This window comes from Teleopsis dalmanni, chromosome 1 (genome assembly GCF_002237135.1).
Source record: "Teleopsis dalmanni isolate 2A chromosome 1, ASM223713v2, whole genome shotgun sequence".
NCBI lineage: Eukaryota > Metazoa > Arthropoda > Insecta > Diptera > Diopsidae > Teleopsis > Teleopsis dalmanni.
The window spans coordinates 147,748,676-147,773,294 of record NC_051846.1 but is presented as its reverse complement, the minus strand read 5'-3'; the positions used below and the strand labels follow the sequence as shown (position 1 = coordinate 147,773,294).

General features: G+C 31.9%; 3 protein-coding genes and 1 pseudogene across 5 annotated transcripts in view; 3 read left to right on the top strand and 1 right to left on the bottom strand.

Moving 5' to 3' along the window:
* LOC119669278 (transcription factor mef2A) overlaps positions 1 to 1,965 on the top strand; it is a 142,085-nt gene extending 140,120 nt beyond the window's left edge. For both annotated transcript variants that reach the window (XM_038079108.1, XM_038079107.1), the window contains exon 9: positions 1,786 to 1,965. In XM_038079108.1, coding sequence (XP_037935036.1) covers positions 1,786 to 1,893 — 108 coding nt within the window. In that variant the 3' untranslated portion in view covers positions 1,894 to 1,965. The remainder of the gene's footprint in view (positions 1 to 1,785) is intronic.
* A 3,022-nt stretch (positions 1,966 to 4,987) lies between these two features.
* Positions 4,988 to 5,773, top strand: LOC119666415 (14-3-3-like protein B). The gene has a single exon (XM_038075693.1). The coding sequence runs from the start codon at positions 4,988 to 4,990 to the stop codon at positions 5,771 to 5,773; it is 786 nt and encodes a 261-aa protein (XP_037931621.1).
* Positions 5,774 to 12,887: 7,114 nt separating this feature from the next.
* Positions 12,888 to 13,785, top strand: LOC119667726. Of its 2 annotated transcripts, none has more exons than XM_038077042.1 (2): positions 12,888 to 13,030; positions 13,166 to 13,785. In XM_038077042.1, the coding sequence occupies exon 2, from the start codon at positions 13,189 to 13,191 to the stop codon at positions 13,573 to 13,575; it is 387 nt and encodes a 128-aa protein (XP_037932970.1). In that variant the 5' UTR covers positions 12,888 to 13,030; positions 13,166 to 13,188; the 3' UTR covers positions 13,576 to 13,785. The 2 variants fall into 2 exon arrangements, with proteins under 2 accessions (XP_037932970.1, XP_037932963.1); XM_038077035.1 differs by having other exon boundaries at positions 12,888 to 13,093; positions 13,166 to 13,783.
* A 2,925-nt stretch (positions 13,786 to 16,710) lies between these two features.
* LOC119666414 lies at positions 16,711 to 19,541 on the bottom strand (annotated as a pseudogene).
* Between the last annotated feature and the right edge of the window lie 5,078 nt (positions 19,542 to 24,619).

Genomic DNA, 24,619 nt, shown 5'->3' with positions numbered 1-24,619 from the left:
GTGATGGAAATTTCTTAACATTTAATAAAATTGTATCAAAGGAAAACTTATGGGAAAAGGTATTTAAAAGCTTATCCCGAAGGCGTAAGACGCGTCAACCTGCACTCACACTGCGCCTAAATCCGTCTGGATTTATTTGTAAATGTTTTAAATCAAATTCAATTTCGTGCAAAGCGCCTCGCAGAATGTATGTGCGAATGTGTTCTTCCTTCTGCATTTACATTGCGTGAAAATACAGCTTCCGTTGGGAAACTTTATTACACAAGACTACAGTCTTTTTTACAACTTTTTGAATCAAGGCACAAAAATAAACAACAACTACGAGTAAAAAAATCCGTCAACCTTAGAATATCGCGCTCTGTTGCCTGCGCAAGTGTCAAAGTAAATCCTTTAAAGGATTTTCATTTATTGCAAAACAAATTTCCTTATAAAAATTTATACAAAGAAATGTTAAATAAACAAGTCAGACAAATTTCTTGCACAAAATATTCTTATTTGTGCAATTTATATATTTTTTATTTATGATGTCGCGAATTCCCAGAGTCAAAATACTTAAAGTAAAAACATAAATAGAATTTGCGAAAAATAAGCACTGACAAGTGAAAATAGAGGTTAGGGAAATATGGATTCATGTATTTTTAAAACATATTACTTTAGTAGATAAAAAACCTTTTTATAAAACGATGTAATATTCAAGGTAGACATGTATAATGTAGTTATATTGTAACACAAACTTTAAATTAATAGGTATTGAGAAAGGTGTATAATAATTTCGAAGATAGTTTATTACAACTCAATAGAATTATTCACTAAAGTTGAAACGCTACTTAAACCCGCCCTAACAATCCTCAAATTCACTTCTGTACTCTCAGGAAGATATGCTGATTTAAGGTCCGTCATCAACTCAAAAAAAAAAAAAATGATATGATATCTTAGCCTAGTTAAAGCCTAGTGTGGGGTAGAGATAAGCCCCCCAGCCATTATAGAGTAAAAGTGCGTAATAGTACTAACTCAAGAAGAAGAATCAAGAAGAATAGAATATAGTACAATACAATATAATAGTGAATTTGAATACGGATTCAAATTTTATATACATTTTATATAAATTTTATAAACACAGCAAGTGACTTTGATAATAAAACTTTCACAGCAAATTAACAAAACTCCCAAAAAAAGTGCGAACATAAAAGTCATATACAGCTTTGAGTCAGCTGGTTAAGACGCTTTGACTCTGAGCTTCAAATTTGACAGGGCACGAGATTAATTCCTGTTACTTGCAATCACGAAAAATTAATAATGAAATAAATAAGAATTATGAATAAGTAAGAAATTAAATTCAAGATCTCTTTCCAAATACCGCTGATGATGTGTATTTGGCAATACTCGGAAGAACTTGTATTTGGCAATACTCGGAAGAAAATTTAATTAATTAAAATAATATAAAAAAAGAATGTTTGTTGTTGTAGTTCACTACTTTTCGAAAATTACCACTTGTATTCACAAAATAAGGATTACATTATGTACTATAGATAAAAAGGAATTTATAAGTAATGCAAATATAAGTCATGTCTCTACGAACAGATAGGTATTGAAATTTAACAATTAAATTTTTGTTGTTGTAGTTCACTATTTTTCGAAAACCTCTATATAAATTTTATGTAAGTTTTATGCAAATTTTATAAAAATTTATAAATATATTTTTAAATATTTTTCTATATATATTAACACTTTATAAATAAGCAATTAAACGTTATAATTAATATCTTCCCCTTTCTCTTTTTTAAGGACAAAGTCAAGGAAGTTTTCGATACAGCGATTTGGGAAGGCTTAGTACCGAAGACATTACCGCCAACACCAGCGCCGCTTTGGAAAAAGATTTTCTGTTTAGCATAAGTAAAATAAATTTAAAAGTACTTTTTGGCTAAATATTGACTCATATCTTAATATAAAATTATTTTGTATTCATTAAAATAAGTGCAAATTTTAATATACAACAATTAACAATGCAATATTGCAAAAATTTTATGCAAAAGTCCAGCACAGAATAGACTGAAATTGTAACATTTGGATGTTGCAAGCATTAGGTTAAGCAAGTTTGTTACATTTTCTGTAATTCCTACACTCGTTCATGTTAAATAACATTTTTATGTTAACTCATTATTATTACTATTATAATTATTATCATATATTTTTATAGTTATTATTATTATTATTAATAATTATTTTTTATGCATAATCGCCTTAACTTTTCTTAAATAATATTTAGTTAAGTTTTTTTATTATAAATATTGTACTTCTATGAATTGTATATTTACATTCCATCCAATCTAAAATTTGTTCGTCATTAAGTTTTCATTTCAAAAATATATAAAACATTTAATCATATAAGCAAAATTGTTTCCAATTATAAAGTATATAAATAAATATATTTAAATTAAAAAACTGTTGAAATTAATTTATTGTTATTAGAAATATGGTTGTTGTTTGTATGAAATATGGTAACTCTCAAAAGTAACATATAAATAATATATTTTCTCTATAATATAAAGAAAAAAAATATTAAAAAAATTAGTGTAACAATAAACTAATAAAAAAATATTAATCTTATTATTAATAAGAAATATTATTAAAATTCACAGAGTAATATGATCTCAAGCAAAACACAGCAATTATTTTTTCGTAATGAATATATAATAATATATTTATTATAATTTAAAAATAATAAGTTTTCATTAATTTAATTTTATTATTTTTTATGTAAGAAAAATAAATAATATATAATTTTCTTATTTTTAAAAATAATTTCTTGTTTTGCAAGTTAAATTAATGAAAATTTATTACACCTATTGTATAAAAAATAGATAAAGTTTTCCAGTTTCTTCTATTTATTGTATAGACTATTATTTCAATTCTCTAAATATTAGAGGGGTTTTCGAATAACAAAGAAAGAAATAAAGGACAAACACAAAAATTTATTTTTAATTTTATTGAAGTTTGGCTGACCATACAACGCTGTTTCGAGTATTGCCAAGTACTCTTCATCAGTGGTCTTTGGAAATAATCGAATTTTATTTAATTAGTTTTTAGTCCGTATATAATTTGTTTGGACTGCAAGTGCCAGGCTTAGAACTCGTGCCTGTCAAATTAGAAGCGATGACTAATCGTGTTTATCTTTGTCACTATACAAAGAAAGTCTAGCTTTACAGCAACACTAATACTTTATTCAAATTCTCTAAATAGAAATAATTATTTCGGCATATTCTCTTTTCATGTAAAGATCATAATTTCATTTAATATCAAGAGCGTATCAAGTAAGGATTAACAAGAATTAACATTCAGTATGTACCATATAAAGTGACTTCAGAGCCTCACATATATACATAGATAATGTGTACTTTAAGTATTAGATAAAATGCATATTTTGCTTTTGAAAAAAGAAAATATTAACCAAACTTTAAATTAGAAAAAGGAAGCTTTGGTGCAATATCATCTATTGCTCGTCACTACTTTTTTCCATCATAATAGCAGCACACAGATTCCGTATCGAAAGAACTTCTTATCTCTCGAGGCAATCCACGAAAGTTAAAAGTCTTCGACACGTTTTTTGATTTCTGCGAAAAAATAGAAGTGCTGTTGAGATAAATCATGAGTCATCGATAAATATAATCAGAAAGGGCAATGTCTTTAGAATAGAGCGAATAGAGCAGGATTTCCTTTGTTATTTTCCAAGAAAATTTTGACCGTTTGAATATTTTAGCCGTTTCTTCTTTAAGGCAGTGATTCAGTTGTGTTCTAGAAAAAATCATTTTGTTCGAATTTAACAGCTTCTTATAGATTATTTCTACCTGATCTTATAAAATATATAACGTAACGTGAATATTTCGTTTTGATTTTGATATTGACGTATATCCGGCTTTTTCATCAGATCTTTTGCTCTTTGAATAGTCGAAATGTATCAACTTGTCATCGATACGATGAACCCTTCCTTATTAGTTGTTCGAACAGCTGCTCTCAATATATAACTTGCTCGCTTTTGTTCAATTATTTTTCACTTTCAAAAAAAAATACAACTCACAAAAATAACAACCCTAACTGAATAGACCCTGAAATTAAAGTCAGGGTATCTGCTTTTGAGGATTTTAAAATATATCACGTAGATATAACATCTACAATCCAAAACTTTTCTACTAGTTCAGATCAAACTCAGATTGTCACAGAAAAAGCGATTGGAATTCTTATATTTTTTCAAGAAAACGACACATTCTTTCTATTCAGGAAGAGCAATTCTGTTGGGATGATTGAAACCTTTTGGCAGCCTTGCTGTATTCATTTCAGGGAATAGGAGCAGAAAGCGTTTCAGTGAACTGCTTACCTAAAACGTCCGAAATATATTATATATAATATAAATAAATTTAATGATATCATTTTTGTACAATAGTGTTTAGAGGTCGGATCTTGACGAGCTTAAATATTTTATTGAATATAATATTATAAGCTGAATATATATTATATATTGCTTGAATTGACTTACTTAAAGTATAATGAACTAACAATGCTTTTAGCGATCTAAAGGATAGTCATATCGAAAGTAAAAAGGATGTCCTTTCAAACCCAAACAAATTAATGTTTCGTCCAAACTATTTTAGTTTATTCATGATAAGTTGAATTAGGTATATTTAACTTGCATTGAATTAGTCTGTATTTTAATTAGTGACATGCGACTTTCTGTATATAATCTAATTAGCTATAGTATAACTTATAGTGTTGTAAATCAAGTAACACGAAATCTATACCAATGATTTATCTTAAAAACAAAAGCAACCTAAGTAAATTCTGTCAGTTGGAGAGGTTGACAACATAATACACTATATTAAATATTTAATATATTTAATGACATTTTAATCATATATTAAAATTTTATTTCGAACTTTTTTTGTTAACAAAATTCATAATATACGTTATTAGTCACAAAAAAATAAATTTTAAAATGATTAAATATATGAAACAGAAAAAAGTCAGGAAAGCGCAACATGTTACGCTGCCACGGAACACAACCTTACAAGTTATTAGAACTTTTGTCAGTAAATTGAATAAAAGACATGAAGAGGCCTATGAGAAGTATAATGAGCTCATCGTATTGGAACCTAATAAATTACAACAGCATGTTGAGTATTTAGCGGGTTTGACAAAGCTTTTACTCTATGAGAAACTAACAATATGGCGTAGAATCTGTGATATAGAAAATGAAGAGCTCTCACGTCGTCACTTCCGAGATGCACAACTCGCACATCACTACCGCACAAAAGCTGAAAATGAAGTCCGTGAAACTTGCTTTAAAATGATGACTGAGATGTATGAGAAGTTGTACTTTTCAACTGATACAGTTCATAAAAAGATCATGTACTATAAGCTTAAGGCTGACTTTTATAAAGTCTTCTGCGAGTTCAAATTTGAAGATTTGAGAGAGGAATCAGTGGATGAGGTCTTAAAATCATATCGTATGGCATTGGAATTGGCAAATGGCGCTTATTTAAAACGTCATCCTTTAAGTTTATCAATTCACCTAAGTTTGTGCATTTTTCTGTATCAGGAACTCAATGAGTACGAGACTGCCATATGTTTAGCTCAGCGTGCAATTGAGGAGGCCTATGCAAGCGATGCCAACATGGATCCCCAATTGGATCAACAGAGTGCTGAGTTTTTTCGGTATTTAAATGAAAACTTGAAGCTCTGGTATAATGAGCAGATTGCCTTGATGAAAAATGGATGCTAAGTGCACTTATAAGAGGATAATTAACTGATACGAGCATAGGCATTTTTATTACTGTGGTTACAATAAAAAATTGTTGGTTATCGTTATCTGACATATCTAAATTAAGACATAAACACTATATTTATATTTCATAATCTTTTAAATTAAATGCTAAGCCAAAAATTTTTATATTGTTATTTTTTTTATTCAGAGTTGAGGTTTAATTCTGTCTTTATTGAAATGTATGTATAAAATAAAACAATAATCTTCATATTCAGAGAAGTCTGCTTGACTTTGAAATATTGACAATATTTGTATTAATTATAAATATATACAACATAATAATTTGAAAGTAAAAATCCAACCAATCGTTTTTCATTTCGTTCCAAAGTTATCGTTATCATCATTATATTTCGATTACAATCCATGTCCGATCTTAGCTGCCTTCAATTAGTTTATAAAACGATGCCGAGTTAGAGCCGTTGTCATTATCTAAGCTTCAAGCGCACCGATTTATGCCATTCTTCCAGCGTAAATATGGTCTGCTCTACAGCTGCTCATGATAATATCTCTAACAAAAGTGCTTTCGAGTGAGCTCCTTTTTATTTATACGAGCGATATGATCAACCTAATTACAATTAGTAACAATTTGTTAACCGATTAGTGCCTTAACAATAAGTTAATTATATACTTGTAGGGTCTTTGGAATCAAATGTGCCTTCAACATTTTAAATGATAATTAAATAAGTGAACTCTAAGCCCTTTTAATAAATCAAGGTAATAATATAATAATTTATTTATAAAAATTTTTTAAAAATCCCATAATCATTATACTTTTTCTTGATTCTTGATTCTTCTTCTTGAGTTAGTGCTATTACGCACTTTTACTCTATAATAGCTGGGGGCTTATCTCTACCCCACACTAGGCTTTAACTAAGCTAAGAAATCATATCATTTATTTGTCTTTTAGTTGATGACGGACCTTAAATCAGCATATCTTCCTGAAAGTCCAGAAGTGGACTTGAGGATTGTTAGGGTGGGGTTAAGTAGCGTATCAACTTTAGTGAATAATTTTAGAGCTCTGTTTCTGATATATTTTGTCACTGAGTGAATCCTAAGATCTCTATGTATGTCTGTTGATCTAATATACCATGGAATCTTAAACAGTCTTCTTAAAGCCAGGTTTTGTGCTATCTGTAATTGCTTTATGGTAGTATTTGAGGCTTTGCTGTATGTAACACATCCGTATAGTAGTGCTGGTCTAATTACTTGCGTATAAAGTAACTTTCTGTTTTTAAAGTTGAAGTGATAATTATTAAATAACGGCTTTAATAAATGTAGAATATTAGAGCAGCTATTCCGTTTGTATTTCAAATGTTTAAGCCAATTGAACCGTTTGTCAAAAGTGACCCCCAAAAATTTTATGTTATCCTCCCACCGTATCTCCGTGTCACAAACGCTCATTCTTGGAGGATGCTGTCTTCTTTATCGAGTTGTTAATATAGCCTTGGTTTTGTCATTATTAATTTTAATCTTCCATTTTTTGAAAGTATTCCACTATAAGGTCTGTATTTCCCTGTAAAGTGTTGCTTACATTTATGGCATTTATTGCATTTATGCTTTTTCATAAGACTCTATTTTTTAAACATAAATTAATTTAAAATGTTACACCACAAATGCGACATTCAAGCAAATATAATTATTTTAAAAACATTTTTAAACAAATTTCAAACCAGAAAAGGAAAAACCAAAAATTCGAAATACATGGCAACATTTTCTAAAATTCACTTTAAGAATGAAATTTTGTCAGTTGCTTGTTTGTGAATGTACTGAAACTTACCTAACCACAATAAAAACAACGATTACTGCCAACAAGACAAAACCAAAACATTACTACCGGAAGTATTTAAATGGAAAAATTTGCTTCATGTCTCGACATCACCACAAACCAACCAAGACATGCAATAGACTTGCTACTTCCGTCCTCAGGCGACAACGACTGCAATAGTAGCTGCAGCCGCAGCTGCAGCTGCAACCATAGCTGCAAGTCTGAAGTGTGAAGTGCTAAAATATAAACAAAAGCACCACATGGAGAAGTGAAGTGAAACAACAAAGCTGCTGCTTCCAATAAAACGACAAACACAACCAGGAACAAGGAAGAACCAGCACAACAAGGATGCGTACAAAACCTCAACACATTTTCCTACACAATTGCTTTCAAGTATTTCTGACAGGGGAAAAACATTTCACTTACGTCAACAAAACTCAAAAACGAACGTTATTTTCACTAAAAAATTCGCACTGCAAAATAGTGGCACGCATCAAAAACTGCACAAAAGTCTAGAAAACCAAAGGAGCATGAAATGAAAGGGATTTCAAGAATTTCATAGTCACACACCCGCGCAGAAGTGTTTTGTTACCGTTGCTGACTTGATTGCGAACCGCAAAGTAGCAAAACTCACAATTGCACCAGCAGCTGCCAACAGCAGCATCAACACCAGGAATAACAGGAATAACAGGACCAACAGCTGCCAAGCCAGGAACTGCAAAGCCAATGCAACTGTTTTGGCACTAACAGAATACGAAATAACGGAGACGAGAAGAAAATCGTTGTTTAGGTGCAACAATGTCGGCGGCAAAAATTGTAATGGCAGCTACAATACAAGGATGCAGCTGAATTGTTGAAATAGAGTAAATCTAACATTTCGCTATGCCACAACTATCCTGTCTAGAAACGTGGTAAGTAACTCGTGCTCCGGTTGCAGCCTATTCAGCTAAGCCAAACCGCCGTAGACAAACATCAACCAACAGTTTTCTGCGCACACTTCACTTCCGAGGAAGTGAAAAGATGAGCAGCAACATAAGCAAAAACAAAGCAAAAACAAAATAAATGGCAAAAGGATATTTTAACTTTTACGTGTGCAAACGATTTTAAGCCAACTTCTGTCTGCCATTCTGTGGCTTAGAAGAAATGCAGTGAGCAGACAGGCAGACAATCCGGGCATTAAAAATGTTTCAAATTTTTGCGGCATTCATATTAATATGCAACATGCACTGAATCATCATTTCGTGGAGTAAGTTGCCAGCAGTGGTTTAGAGACATCCTTTGACATATTCTTATGTTTATGGCACGACTAATTCAATCAAAAACATATCCCATTGAATTGAAAGAAGTGTTTATCAGTAAAGCTCAACTTAATTGAATTTATTTTAATTGTGTGTAGTGACTAATAACTATTGTCAAAATTTACTAATACAAATATGCAAAATATAACTACGAATATTTTATTATTTAATTTAAAAGCTCCTAGTGTATTATAAGCTAAGAACAGGAAACTGATATATAACCTAATAATTCGTCCGTCACTTCTAAATGGTTATGTAGCGTTTAGCAAAGCTTCAAACACTACTATTCGCCAGCTAGAAATTGCACAAATCCAGGCTCTGAGAAGACTTTTCAAAGTACTTTTCAAAGATGTCATTCGTACCAAAGGACGAATGACATCTTCAGGAACCTCAAAATTGATCCCATCAAAAAATACATAAAGAATAGAGCCTTGAAATTATTTATGAAAACTGACAGACTTACCAACACCGCGTTTAACAAAGCCTCAAATATTACTATTCATCAGCTAGAATTTGACAAAACCAGACTCTGAGAAGACTTTTCAAGCTACCATAGTACATTAGGACGAATGACAAAAATACATAAAGGATAGAGCACTGAAATTATTTGCGAAAACTGACAAACTTACCAGCACCTCGTTATCAAGTCTCAGAATCGTTACAGGCTCCTCGGGGAGGTATACCGATCTGAGTTCAATTATTGCTTAGTTTGATAAAGTGATAAACAATAATCCAATCAATGCGATTTGATTGAGAGGTTTTGAAAATACCTCCAGTTAAGAAAGAGCAAAAGTGCACTGGCTCATATAGAAATAAATAAATAAGCTAATATACTCGAATAAAACACAGTAACTTGATTTTAATTCTGGAATTCCGAATTTTCTTAATGAATTTAACGGGATTATTAGCAGTTTATGCCAATATTTAGGACTGTTAAGAATAATGTAAACCGATTTGGATAATACATAAGTACTCTTAAATAAACAATAAAATATAAGAAGGTTTTACACTAGTTGGGTATGTGATTGATCTTCTATAAGAAATACTAAGGACAGCAGTCAGAGAAAATAAATGGTCGGTAAAATATATATACGAAATGATAAGTGAATTTATACATTTTCCTTAGTTAAAGCTAACTCCATGGCAGATGATATCGGTGCCGACAACTTTGAATGTCTTTGCTGCTATTGAAATGTAATCTGCAAAAATGAGCTTAGCGGTGAATGTGAGCAAATTGTGGTCGGCTACTATGTCGGCTACTGGTAGAAATATGCGAACCCCAGGCTAGTGGCTAACTACTATGCTTTCGAATCTATCAAGAATTTCATTTCGCCGCCATTAAAAACAATAATGGTGTCAGCCTGGAGATCAGATGAAAAATCACCATTGCCAATAGTGCTACTGTGGGCTCAGTAAGCAATTGGGATGTACAGTTCTTCCCTCTCGATAAACAAAATTTATACTGTTTAGGTCACTCATACTACCTATGCTTCTGTATGTGGCAAAAGCAGGAACGTTATTATAGGATGAAAAGTAGCACTGGCAGCTTTCGGGAGTTCTTTGTAAGATCTTTGGTAACCTATGAGTTGACGACGTATCCGTATTTGAATGAACCACTAGCTGTAAGAGTTTTATCACGATATTTATATAATTCAGCGAATTAACATTCAGCGACTTTAATAGCTTTGTCATCTGATGAGAATGAATAAGGATGATCTAGCATAAAAGATATTTGAAGCCGTAATTGAAGAAAAAGTGTAGAAGTAAACCATGTCTCTGGTGGACTGATCTAGTTGAGGGCGCCAGAAGAGTCCTATTGTACCAGTTTCATTATTAATTATACAAAGCCACTTAAATCTAGAGAAGAGTTCTTAATCTGTTTTGATGACAGAAGTTCCAAATGAAACAAATTTCTTCTGAGCGTTATTAAAGCCGGGCATTCACAAAGAATATGCATGGTGGTTTCCTCATCTTCGAGGCATAATCTGCATTCCGAAATAGCAGATAGTTGTAGTAGTTGTAGTTGTAGATAGATGTAAAGAAACCCGTTAGCAAACTTAAATTACATTTTGAAAATTTAAGAATGTCTTTTTATCTTAAAAGTAATCTTATCTTATCAATTTCAAAAATTTCATTAATTTAATTAATTAAATAAACTTATCAAATTAATTTAATTTAATTAATCCATTTTGGAAAACGTGTTTTTTCCAAATTTTTTTTCTTTTGGAAACTACATTCATTACAGTGGCAATTTTAAAGAAGATTTTGTTGGAATCACTAAAACTGTAATAATTTTTTAATCGTTGTTTTTAGAGCAAATACCATTTATGAACGAAATTGAAAAATAATTGCTTCAACTGTAAAGATTTTTTACTAAAATTCTTCTCTACATAATCCTTGACATAGCATTTTTCAATTTGAGTTTCTAAAAAAAAACGTATTTTTTCCCTTTACAAAGGTTCAGTTGCCAAATCTCTTCAAACGAAGATTCTTCACTGGAGATATGTGTACGTCAAGTGGTGGTGTTGTTGACTTCAGACTTGGAAACGAACACAAATTAACAAAATCCTTGCAAATTGCACGAAATTCGAATGAATGAAATATTTCAATTGCGTTTGTGAAAAGGCGTATTTGACGGGTACCGCCGGGTTAAATGTCCTCAGTGGTTTTATTTCGGTTTGTGAGTCGAGTTTCATTTAGCGGAAAAAATCCACACAAATTCAAAAATGAATCGTAGTATCAAATGGGCTTGGTTACTAGTGGAATTTTTTGTTTTTTATTCAAAAAAATTTCATATTAGCGTCAAAGATATTTTAACAGTTACAATTTATCTAGTTATAGGCAAAGATAAATATTCAAATAACAAATGAAGATAAATATTTTAAAAAAATTTTATTTCGGATGATTTATTTTGTCGTGGTAAATAACAAATCTGTTATTTGTATATATGTTCTGAAAAACAGTCCACATATACTTTATTAGAGTAATTATGATTATTTTGCATATCATTAATCTCATCATATCGTATGGGGTATATTGTCGTATGGGGTATTTCGTTCTTAAAAGTACTAGTGTTGTAGGGTTCTTCTGTTAGCAATAATACACATTTTCTACTACAAAAGTAATATCTTGGTAGTTAAGAATAAAAATATTAGTACTAAGTAGTATTAAGTAGGGAATACTGTGCATTACACTTATCGTAGTTGTCTTAACTGATCTCTTGGCTTTTAAACAACGTGATCATTTTGTCTTACTCCATATGCTTCGTGAGTCCACTTAAAATATATCCAAACGTTTCAAGGGCCATTTAATAGAAGAAAAAAATTGATCTTTTAGAGATTAACCTGCAGTTCGTGTATTTACTGAAGTACTAACGAACCACTGTGCCATCGCATAGTGCTTCAACGATGCTTCAACAAGTGGATAATGCAGAAGTTGCCAAGTTGAAGATGAGGTGGAATCTATCAACCACTTTCTGTGTCTCTGTCCAGGACTAAAGACAAGGCGACTTCAATATCTTCGGGATCGCTTTTTCACTGGCTTGCAAGAGATAATGAAATCAAACTTATCGGATCTCCTCAACGTCATCTGGAAAACCAAATGGTTTAACAAGACTAACAAGGATTAGCAACTCGCCTCTCCCGGCATAATTTTTGATGGCATCACAATGGACAATATATGCTTCTGAACCTAACCTAATCTAGAGATTAATCTGCGAACTGAAACCCTATCATTTAGAGGTTTTTTGAGACAACGTTTGATGGGTTTCTAAATATAGTATTTAATAGATTGTTAATGGATTGCAATAATAAACAATATGTGCTACATAAGAAAGTAAATATGTACGAGTATTAAAAAAATAATATAATTTGAATCTATCGAGTATTATTACAATATGTAACTTTCTTCTTTAAACTGAAAAATAGTTTAACAAAGTAAGCTTTCTCTCCAAACTATAAATAATAATTCATTTTAAATAAAATTAATTTTTTTTTACAGGAAACATTTTTTTTATATATTTCTTTTCTGACTATTAAATTTGAAGCTGGCTCTTTGAATAAAAATAATGCATTTATTAAGATTTCTCCAATTACTTCAATAGTCTCAGAGCTAAAGAAGTAGTAACTACTACTAACTACTGTTAAAGAAGAGGTAACCCGATAAATAACTGAGGGAATTTTCCAGATCAGTCAATTTCAAAAATATTTGTGCAAGGTTTTTATAAATAATTTCAATGAATGAATATATATATATTTATATTTATATATAATAAATATTTATTTTCAGTTTTAGGTCTTTTGAGTAAGAAAATGAACAGCAAACTGCGTCGCTTTCAGAATGAGTCAGTTACCAGAGCTTATAACCAAAATGTCCTAGATAAGAATTGGTTTGAACAGAGATATGCTGATAAACCAAACCCAAAAGGTATAGTTCCTGGAATTACAGAAGAAAATTCGTATATAAATGATTTTAAAACAACACATCGAGAACACTTCCGCCCCTTCGAATTACCAGAAAAAATTGATGAATACGAAAATTTCAAACTAAAGAAGCGTATTAGAACCTATAAGCAATGTGGAAGTAGTACAAGTATTTGTAATATAGCCAGTGATCATGATTTACGTAATTCTTCATCTAATCAAAATATGTGCTATCAGCCATCAAGAGTGGACAGTGTTGAAAAATTATTTAAATAGATGTCATCACGAAATTTTTATTGCAATGTAAAAATTTTCGTTTGATCCACAAAAACAAGAAAAATTACAAGGATAATACGACATTATTGCTTTATTTCTTTTACGAAAATTAAAGTTGAATATAAATTTATAAATAATTAAGCAAAATGTTTAAGAAAATCTTAAGCAGTTATTTCGATATTAAAAAATATATTTTCTGGTATTGCTAAAAATACATCTATAAATTAACTACTAAACTAAATAATTTCTTTTTTTAAAATAAGATATAATTATATTACACTAGTCAGTAACAATTACTTCATTATTAAGTATAAAAAAAATATGGTTTATTTATTTATTAAGGAAAGAATGTGCAATAATTAATTTATTAAAATAGAATGTCATTTGATACTTCGTATTATACTCTTATTGGTTGTAAACTTTAAACTATATGAGAATTATATACTAGTGAGAGATAAAATTTAAAAAATGTTTTTGACTTACTCTAAAATGAAGTATATAATTCTCATCTTATTTAAATGTACTAACAAATAAGTGTTGATTAAAAACACAATGCGGACCAATAATTTTAATATTATTAGAACAATATTATTTATGATTACATTAGTCTTATTGCAACTATATTATTATTACTACAACAATATGTGAATTTTATTTTACTACGGTTATATTTGAAGAAATTATTTGATCATTTTGAAACAGTTTTAATGTATTTAGAGAAGATACTCTAATATGAAAATATTACGAAAAATAAAAGATTTGTGAAACCTACTTTCAATTTCATAATATAATTTTAAAATCGTCAAATCAACTTCTTATAGGTTTAGACTTTTAACAGCCCTTTGATTTCATCAATTTTAAAATAATTAATAATAGTGTCATTTGTTATGTAAAGTTAAAAAACATTTTGTGGCAGGCAGAAACAATGAAGAGGTTATAATTATGGACTCTCAATGTCAGAATATACATATGTAAGATAAGAAGATAAGAATCAACGGAGTACTAGCTCCCACTTGAGTAGAGCACTACAACCATGACTTATCTTTTGTACTACAACAGACCCTAACTGAACAGAAGACATTCTGCCTTCCGAATGAAGGCTGAAATGTCTGCCGTTGAGGACTTCCTAATGTCGGAAGATGAGACCCAGTGACCTCCCCCTGGCACAGATCAAGGCTGTGGCTGGATGTCTTCTCCGCTTCTAAACAGAGTCTACACTCTATCTCTTCGAACCGACCCATTTTGTTGAGGTGGTAACGTAGTCCGTGGTGACCCGTTAGGTATCTCACCAGCAATCTCAACTCTGTTCTGCTAAAGAAGGATACCTTATTATAACTATAGGGGTGAATCAGCATAAATCAATGACAACATAATCCCATACAAAGTGATTGTGTGACGGTTAGTCATACGAACCAGGGGGCCAGCTAACAGGACCACTTCTGGAAATAAAGTTGCTACCAAATTGATTTCGCCATAAATCGATTGTTAAGTGTGCTGTATAGAACCAAATATCGAAATTTGTTGGAACCAAATATCGTCGATAAACATTTAGTCAGTATAGCGTGATAGAAATCGCCATTCACTGTAATGATAGCTCCATTTTCATTGCGAAATAAATAGGAATCGATGATGCCGCCACCGTGCAAACATTACCAAACAGTTCATTTGAATGGATGTAATGGTAATTCTTTACCGTCTTTAAGATCATCTTCGCTCCATATATGACAACTTTGCTTATTGATGTACCCAAAGAACTTCTTCATTTAACACAATTCTTTGAAGAAGTGCTCTAAGAAATTCCCAAACAGATTTTTTATATATTTTTCATAGTGAATTTCCACATTTTGGAAGCGTTGTTCTCGCGTTAAACGATCTATAAGGAATTGCAACTGAACACAAATGTCAACACAGTTAGAAATTCTCTGCTTTCAATCTATAGTTATTGTTAAAGGAATATTATTTACAGAAATAAAGTTTATTTTTTCTTTTGTCTTTACTACCGAATGTGTAACACATGGAAGAAAAGTTCTTCGTAAGATCTTTGGTCCTCTACGAGTTGTCGACGACTACCGAATGAACCACAAGCTGTACGACCCTTATCATGACACTGATATAATTCAGCGAATTAACATCCAGCGGCTTCGCTGGCTTGCTCATGTCGTGAGAATGGATGAAGATGCTCCAACTAAAAAGTTGTTAGAAGCAGTAGTTGGCGGTAGATGACGTAGAGGTAAATCGTATCTCCGGTGGAGTGATCAAGTTAAGGGAGCACTATATATATATATATATATATGGTGGGACGTTGGGACAGCGCACTGTTCAACAAGTGGCCCCACTGAAGTGAAGGATTAGTCGAAGTAGACCACGAAACGACTTAGGTCCTTTTTCGTCCTTCGATTCTCGGATGTTGTTATTGAGTTAAAGCTGGATTGGCTTCCGTTCGCATAACTACATCTTTTGTTAATGCAAGCAGCTCATTTAGCTTGAGGTTTCCTGTTAAGTCGTCACCAACCCAATGGTGTCCCAAGACAGTCTTCCTCCTACTTGCCAGTGCTGGACATTGGCACAATATATGCACCGCTCTCTCCTTTTCTTTTAGACATAGTCTGCAAGTGTCTTCCTCAGCAAGAGTTATCTTTTTGAGGTGATACTTAAAGTTGCCATGTCCAGTAATTAGTGAGGTCAGCCAGCTTAGGGTGCTCCGCGAATAGCTAAATACCTTTATCGCTTCTCTGGCCCACGGTTTAGGTAACATGAGTTTGGTCTGTCTACAAGTGCTCAACTCTCTCCATCTATTAAGATGAAGTGAGATTATCCACTTATAGACATAGGGAGCACTAACTAGACTTGATGTACGATACTGGACAAGGCATGTACGCAGAAGAGGCATCTGCGGATATATGCTGCGTCAGGCCGAAACTCGATAACGGATTGTTATGGCCAAATAAATAAGTAGGTAAGTAAGTATGATTTGTAACAGTTATCGATATCGATAGTTCTCATGCAGCTAAGAAAACACCCGATAAGTGCTTGTTAACTTCACTAAATAATGAAATAAAATTTAGGGAACAAGTCGTTAGAAAGCCACCGTTTAAGTATGTTAAATGTAATAAAAATTAAATTAGAGTATCAAAATTAAGATTTTTCTTGGCATTCATGTATGGGGAATATTTTTGTACATTCACTAAAAGTCAATATGTCATGTCCTAAGGGTTATGTACAATATGAGTATATATATTTACGTAAAGAGGAAAATGAGTGAAAAACTGTTGAATAAATGAAAAAATTGTATTGATTGCTCACAATAAATACAAAGTACGACTCCATTCTTCAATTACATTGATGTGCAATGAAATCCAATAAATCAGCAATTGAGCGATATGTAAATGTTAAGGAATAAATAACTTCTGGTCCTTTCATTTCAGGATATGTAAGGAGCAATGTAAGTTCAATGCTCCCTCCGGTCGCTTTCAGCTCGGAAAGCTACAAAAGGAAATGAATTTTAATATGAAATGCATTATGTAAATGTCAATATTTGAAGAGCTTGAACGGAAACACAACGCGAATTTATGCATAAACATAAAATTACTAACACTAAAAAATAAATTATTTTCTATATTACGAGTACTTCAGATATACCATACAGAGTATATGCAGAGTTTTTGGAATTGGAGTCATAAATTATTGGCATCTGTGCCGCATGAGTGCACGTTCGAGACTTTAATTTACTGCATCCATGAAGGCAAACAGAGTGTTGTGTGTCGTGTAACGTGTGCCAGTCGTGTCAATAATACCAATAAAATAATTTTTTTATATAAGCCATTAACATGACGTATACGTATCATTTTTATGCTTAATACGCCCCTCACATTACCAAGTCACCTTGTACCGCACCACTCCATTTATATGTGTAGTAGCGCTCGTTTGTGCATTTATTACTAACAATTTTTTCTATATAATTTCTACACCATTCTCCACCAGTCTTTTGATAGCTCTCGAAAAATTATCGAAACGAATATATATTTTTCGATTTTTTTCGATTTTTTTTCGATTTTTTTTCGATTTTTGCCGATTTTATCGATATTTTTTTTCAGTATTGTGGCATTTGCTTTTATCGCAATTTCAGTTCAACTCGGAAAATATAAAACAAACCGAAAGGACATGCAAAACCATATTTTTTATGCTTTTTCTGTTCGTCCTTCCTGTAAAATTGCAACATAAGTGCTGGGCGTGACGTGGAACTGTGTAAGCGACGCGTTATTGCATTTGGGTTGCGGCACAAAAGCTGATTGCAGACGCGATGGTGGAGGCGTTTCAATTGCTTGTTCCGCTCCTCTTTACAACGCTAAGGACTTCTTTGTTTTTGTTTTTGTATCTATGTGTAGCTATGTATGTATGTATGCGAAAGTGATTTCATGCATTGTATTTAAATCTATAAAAATTCAGTTCAAATATTTAACAAAAGCAATAAATTTTAAAAGTATTTCTGCTCCTTTTTTGCAATATATTTTAAATATTTACTGAAATCTACTGAGAATTATTAGAACCAGCCGTTAAATGAACAACACATTTATTTACTTAATGTTGTAAATATATTTAATAAAATGAATTATGTATCATAAATTCAAATATTTATAAATTCGCATAAAAACATTTAATATGTTTTCACTTTCGAAAACGGAGAAGGATAAGAGGATAGAAAAATAAATTACTTTATTCACATATAAAATGCTGTAACTTCTACTATGTTTTCCTACTTTAATACATCAGTTCTTTAAATATTTACACATTTTGTATTCATGTATGGTAACTATTTACCCAAGTTTTTAATTCTTCTATGTACATTTCCATTTGTTAAATAAATAATTACGGTATAACTATAAACGCTCTTAATCTCTTATAACTCCGAATGACGAAGTAAATATGGCTAGCACATATATACGAGGACGGTTTGATAAGTCAGTGACTTTTTGAATAAAACAAATTTTTTTCGGCAAATAAACATTTCATTTTCCTACATAATCACCTTTTAGCTCGATACATTTAGTCCAGTGTTTTTCTAATTTTCTTATTCCCTCGAAATAATAGGTTTTCACAAAGTTTTCAAAAAACGCATTTGACTTCTTAATTCGACTCAAATCTCTTACCGCCCAGCCATTTATTTAGGATTGGAAACAGAAAATAGTCGCAGGGGACTAAATCTGGAGAATATGCTAGAAGGGGCAGCAGTTCGTATTACAATTCGTGGATTTTGGGCATCGTGACTAGAGAAATGTACACACGTGCATTGTCTTGATGGAACAGCACTTTCTTCTTCGCAAATGCGGCCGTTTTTGCTTCAAATCAACGTCGAATCTATTTAAAAGCTTTAAATAATATTCGCCGGTGATCGTTTTACCTTTCTCGAGGTAATCGATGTGAATGACACCGCTTGCATCCCAAAAAACTGTCGCCATGACCTTGTTGGCGAACAGACTCTGTTTGGCCTTCTTTGGTTCACGTTCACCCCTAGCAACCCACTGTTTCGATTTTTCCTTGGTCTCTGGCGTGTTGTGATGGATCCATGTTTCGTCCACAGTAACAAAACGGCGCAAAAATTCGTTCGGATTACGGATGAACATCGCTAAACACTCTTTTGAAGTGGTCACACGATTGCGCTTATGGTCGAGTGTGAGCGGAGAGTTTTTTTATGTCCAAATATTCGTGTAAAATGTGATGTACCCGTTCAGTTGGAATGCGTACAGCATGAGCCAACTCACGCACTTTTATTCTTCGATCATCCAATATCATTTCATAGATTTTATCGACGATTTTTGGCGTCATGACTTCTTTGTACGACCTGAACGTTCAGCGTCACTAGTGCTGGTACGACCACAACGAAACTCTGTACACCACTTCTTAACCATTGAAATTGATAGTGTCGAGTCTCCGTAGTATTTATGAAGTCTTTCTTTAGTTTTAGTGATGGATTTTTAACGTCAAAAGTAATACTTAATCAGCACACGAAATTCACTTTTTTCCATTTTCGTAAAAATTAACGAGATTGTCTGCTTTGAACGGCTATCAAACACCAACTGAACTGGTAGATTACAGTTGACGGTAGCACTGTTTCATTTGGAGTAGCTAGCTTTCATGCACAGGGTTGTTATACAAGAAGCGGGTTATTATTAAAATTAAAAATTTTAATTGAGATTTAAATAAAGGGTTAGGCAAATGAAGTGCTACCTATTCAAATGACCGTACCTTTTTTATGTAAAATTATTTTTTATTGTTTCATACTACAAAATTTATTGGAAATAATCAAAATTTCAGAATCCATTCACTCAAAGGTTTCAAAAAAGAGTTACATGCTTCACGAATGTGCTCTTTTGGTATTTTGTTCTATTTCTGAATAATGGCTTTCTTCAGCGCATTCATACTGGCACATATTTTTTAATACTCTCCATGCACTTTAAAATGGCCCAGATGGAATAATCCATCGGATTTGCATCTGTCGAATTCGAAAGCTATTGTGTGAACGAATTGAAGTATGGAATATAATTTTTTAACTATTCTTGGTTCACACGAGCTTTATGAGACGTTTCGCTGAAACGTGCATGGTCTACGACAGACTCGATGAAAACGATTGGAGAGCATCCATCGTCGTTCATAGGTGCTCATACTATTATTTAACGATTCGTATTCTCATATTTTCAGCAGTTAAATAAACTCGATCATATTGAGAGTTTATGAACTGCTCAATGGGCAAATTTTTCTAATCATTATTATCTTATTATTATTAACTTCTTTACTCTTTCGAGTCTAACTTTTTCTTGCTTAAGTATAAGATATTGTGCCTTTTGAAACGTGTAAAGCTTTGCTTTGAGCTCATTTTGGAATATGTGTAAGATGCTTTGCTGGGATATTTTCAGACCTATAGCTATTTGTCGATGTGGATTTCGTTTAAGTCGAGCCTTCAGTCTCCGAACCATTTCAGGTGATGTTGCTGTTTTTTTTCGTTCACCACTAGCATCCAGCGTTTGGTCACGCTGCCTGTACTATTATAACGACTTATGGTGCGATACACAAACACTGAACTTTCACGACAAATTAAGAAACCTCCAAGTTCAAACATAAAAATTAAGTAGGGTTTTGGGTCACCGACTTTGAGTTTCAAATTTGGCAGGGCACAAGTTCAACCTCTGCTACTTGCAGTCTCAAAAATATATTTAGGAATAATTAAACATAAGAAATAATTTGAAGAAAATCATGATGGCTATTTGGCAATACTCGAAGCAGTTGTATGGTCGGCCAAAAATTAAATTAATTAAAAATAATTTAAAAAAAATATTTGTTGTTGCAATTTTACTACTATTCAACAAAAACTGCTCTACTAAAGCAATAGTTTATATAAAGAATTTAGTTTCTTTCGTTAAAACGGACCTTAAAAATCAATTTAGCATAATTATGCTAATAAAAGAGATGATAAAATGTCTTCCTCACAGAATCACGCCAACAAAATTTTAATTAAATTAATTAAATATCTAGTCAAGGTTTATGTTTTAGTTTTATAACAAAATTTTAGCACATCCAGTGCTATAATTTTCAGACTAACTACACAAAATTTAACGAAAACTAGACAACCATTATATTATTGCGCTAATAAAAGAAAGTGCCTCACTTTTTATGCTGCTAAGTAGCACAAAATTTTATTATGAGCAACATAATCATTAGTTTTACGATTGCAACCCGAAATTAAATCGCAAAGAATGTACTAACCCAAGTGCGAATTATTCTCAAAAAGGATATGCTAGCAGTGGAGCTAGTCGGAAATGAAATGGTAAGGATTTTGCGTGCGTTAGCAAATGCTTTGTGGCAGCAATAAAAGTGTATTGCTTCATTGTGTGCGTTATTTTTCTCATTAAGCATAAAAGGATACAAACTTGCGTGCATTGTGCTTGGGAAATAATAGCAAACTAATTTTCCCGCAAACCACATAGGTTAAATTACAACAAAACAATATTTAATGTTTAGATACAATAGCTTGCAACAAAATATATCGCAATTCTTAAGAACCCTTCTGTCTTTGCCTTCGTCCTTTCCTTCGGCATTGCCTTCGTCCTTGCCTTTAAGCACAAGAATGCCGCAGCAAAACTATAGAAAGTGTTAATTTGACAAAGTTTTGGGAGGACGAGTGGCAAGCAAAAAGACAAATGCTCGTAATAATTTGTGATTCAGGACACGTAACAGTTTATACTCTCCATTGGGTAAGAGTAAATTTTGTGTAGCAAAAGGATAATTTGGTTGATGATGGTATGATTATTACTTTTCTATACTTTTCTTTTAATTTCGCACTAACCCAACGTATGCGCAAGCAAAAAAATATTCTTCTAGGACAACTTAAGTATCTGCAACGCAATTACATATGCGGCATGGCATGTGAATCAGGTTTTTTGGGATCAACACGAATCAAATCAAAAACCCAGAGCTTGGTATTGAAATTGATTTCTTCACTTTCATTTTCAATATCTATTTTTGCCTTCTTTTATTAGTTTTTTGCAATTGAATTTAATTTGCCTTTACTCAAGTGTGAAATAGCATGGTTGACGAAAAGTTTGCCATCGGAGGAATTTATAGTTTTGATTTTCAATATTTTTACAACAATTTTTAATATTCCTTCGTTTGCACAAATTATGCACATTTGCATTTGCACATTTCAAAGATGGCAAAACTTGATTCAGTTCTCTAGGTCTCGTACCTCCACGTACTACTGTTATGCTTCATCTCCGAACTTTCTTCTTATCTGCATACCCGTGTGAACGACAAAAATGTGCAGTTTTCTTTATTATTATTTGCTCTGGATGTGCACGAGGATGTGGATGAGGATGTGGATGAGGATGTGGATGAGGATGGGTATAAGGATTGAGATAAGGTTGCGAAGTGTGGTGATGATATGGTTCACATATCCGGCAGCGTTGTAATGTTCACTTTCATCTGTAAAATTGCGGTTTGAAGTAATTTCGATTTCACTTCTGTGCTGTTGAATTTTTATTCATTTATTGCTTAAACTGCTTTCACGGTAATGGAAAGTGAAAAAAACGGTTCTCATATTTTACAGTTTAAGGATATGAAAATAATAATACGAAAAGAAGAAAATCATGCATACTGAATGCAATGTATGTGCATACAAATGACGATTATTTTTATTATTACAAAATTGTTGCAAATTTTCATTGAAATTGCTTTCCGCACGAAAAATGAGCAAAATATTTATGCAAATTTTTATGCATCGCCTTTTGCTAGATTTTGAAGAAACAGATATGAACACAAATATAATCAGTATTTGCCAAGAGAGCCTTAAGTTTAAATAATTGAAATTCCAATGAGAAATTTCACAAAACTATACCATATATGAAAAGTTTCAGTGAAGGGAAGTGGAAATGCAGTACAAGAATTGGAAGCACAAGTTGTCTTTAAGGAAGAATAAAAAGCTACAATAATTTTAGCTAAAATTTATCATTTTTTTAAATCATCATTATCTCAATATAACAACAGAGAAGATTAGCACAACAGATCAAGCTGTTCGTGATGCAGAAAAACCTTAGCCGAATCCATAAACCATTACATTATATTACATCTCAATATAACAACTATTTTCACTGATATAAAAACACACTGATGAAGACTGCAAAAATATGCTGTACGAAGACGACCGAAACGCACTATACTTTTTAAGCTGTGAGTGCTATTTCAATAATGTACCTTCTGCTCAAAAAGTATTTTGTTGTTTCTTAACTACTCCTTAAGTAATAGACCTTTTTCAAAAATTTTTGACATTTTTTTGTTATGTTGGTATACTCTATCTTGACATATGGTGCGAATTTGAGCGCCATCTGTCAATTAGTTTGTTAACAGCAGCTGTTAATGTGAGACTACCTCAAGTGCATTTAGCGATTTTTATTATGGAAAATTCTTGTTGTACGCGATTTTTTGACCAAACACGGCACCACTGACATCGCTCAGGCACCATATTCGCCAGATCTGGATCCGTGCGACATTTTCCTGTTCCCGAAACTCAAATTGCCCCTTCGTGGTAAGTGTTTTGAGTCGATTGAATCGGTAAAAAAGAATTCGCTGAAGGAACTAAAAGCCATACCTTTACGGGCCTACGAAAAGTGTATGGAAGATTGGATTAAGATTGTGTATCGCTTTAGAAGGAGCATATTTTGAAGAAAATAAAATAAATTTGGAATAAAATTTAAATTTGTGTGTTTTATTTACAAAATCCGAGTATTTTTTGAGCAGAAAGTATTACAGAATACATTCTACCTTAGTTATACAATAAAATAAGTTTGTTGGCCAGATGTTTGCCAGTATAGTACAATTCTCAAAAAAAAAAGAAAAACATAAAAAAGAATTTACTTTAAATTAATTTAATGTTAATTTAATATTAATAAATTATTATATATGAACAAAAAAATAAGTAAATGTGTAAAAATATTAGGAATCTCTCTTTATTGATTAATGCATTCACCATTGTGACTCAAACTACATTACATTACATTGGGTCAGTTGGCTAATAAAAGCTGACCCTAAACTTCAAATTTGGCAGGGTAAGAGTTTAACCATTGGTACTTGCAGCTCAAAAATAATTACCATATTTACAATTAATTAAGTATAAAAAATGATTCCAAATGACCAATGATGATAAGTATTTGGCAATACTATATGGTCAGCTAGATTTCACTGAATTAATAAAATTTTTGTTGTTGTTTCTTTCTTACTGTTCAAACCTTTTTCATAAGACTGAATATGACGAAAAGAACACTAGAAAGGTTCGAATTAAAAGGAATAAACAACAAATGTTTGATTAATTCATTAAAATTTGCCGTCATATTCGATAAAAAAAATTTACCTTAAAATTTTTGTTGTTGTGATTCACTACTTTTCGAAACCTCTCTATTAAAACAATTAGTTTATATTAAGTAAAATGGTCACCAACGTCATATTTGTTGTTAAAATGCAATTCAAGTAAGACTAATCTAATATATTGCAGTTCTTAGCG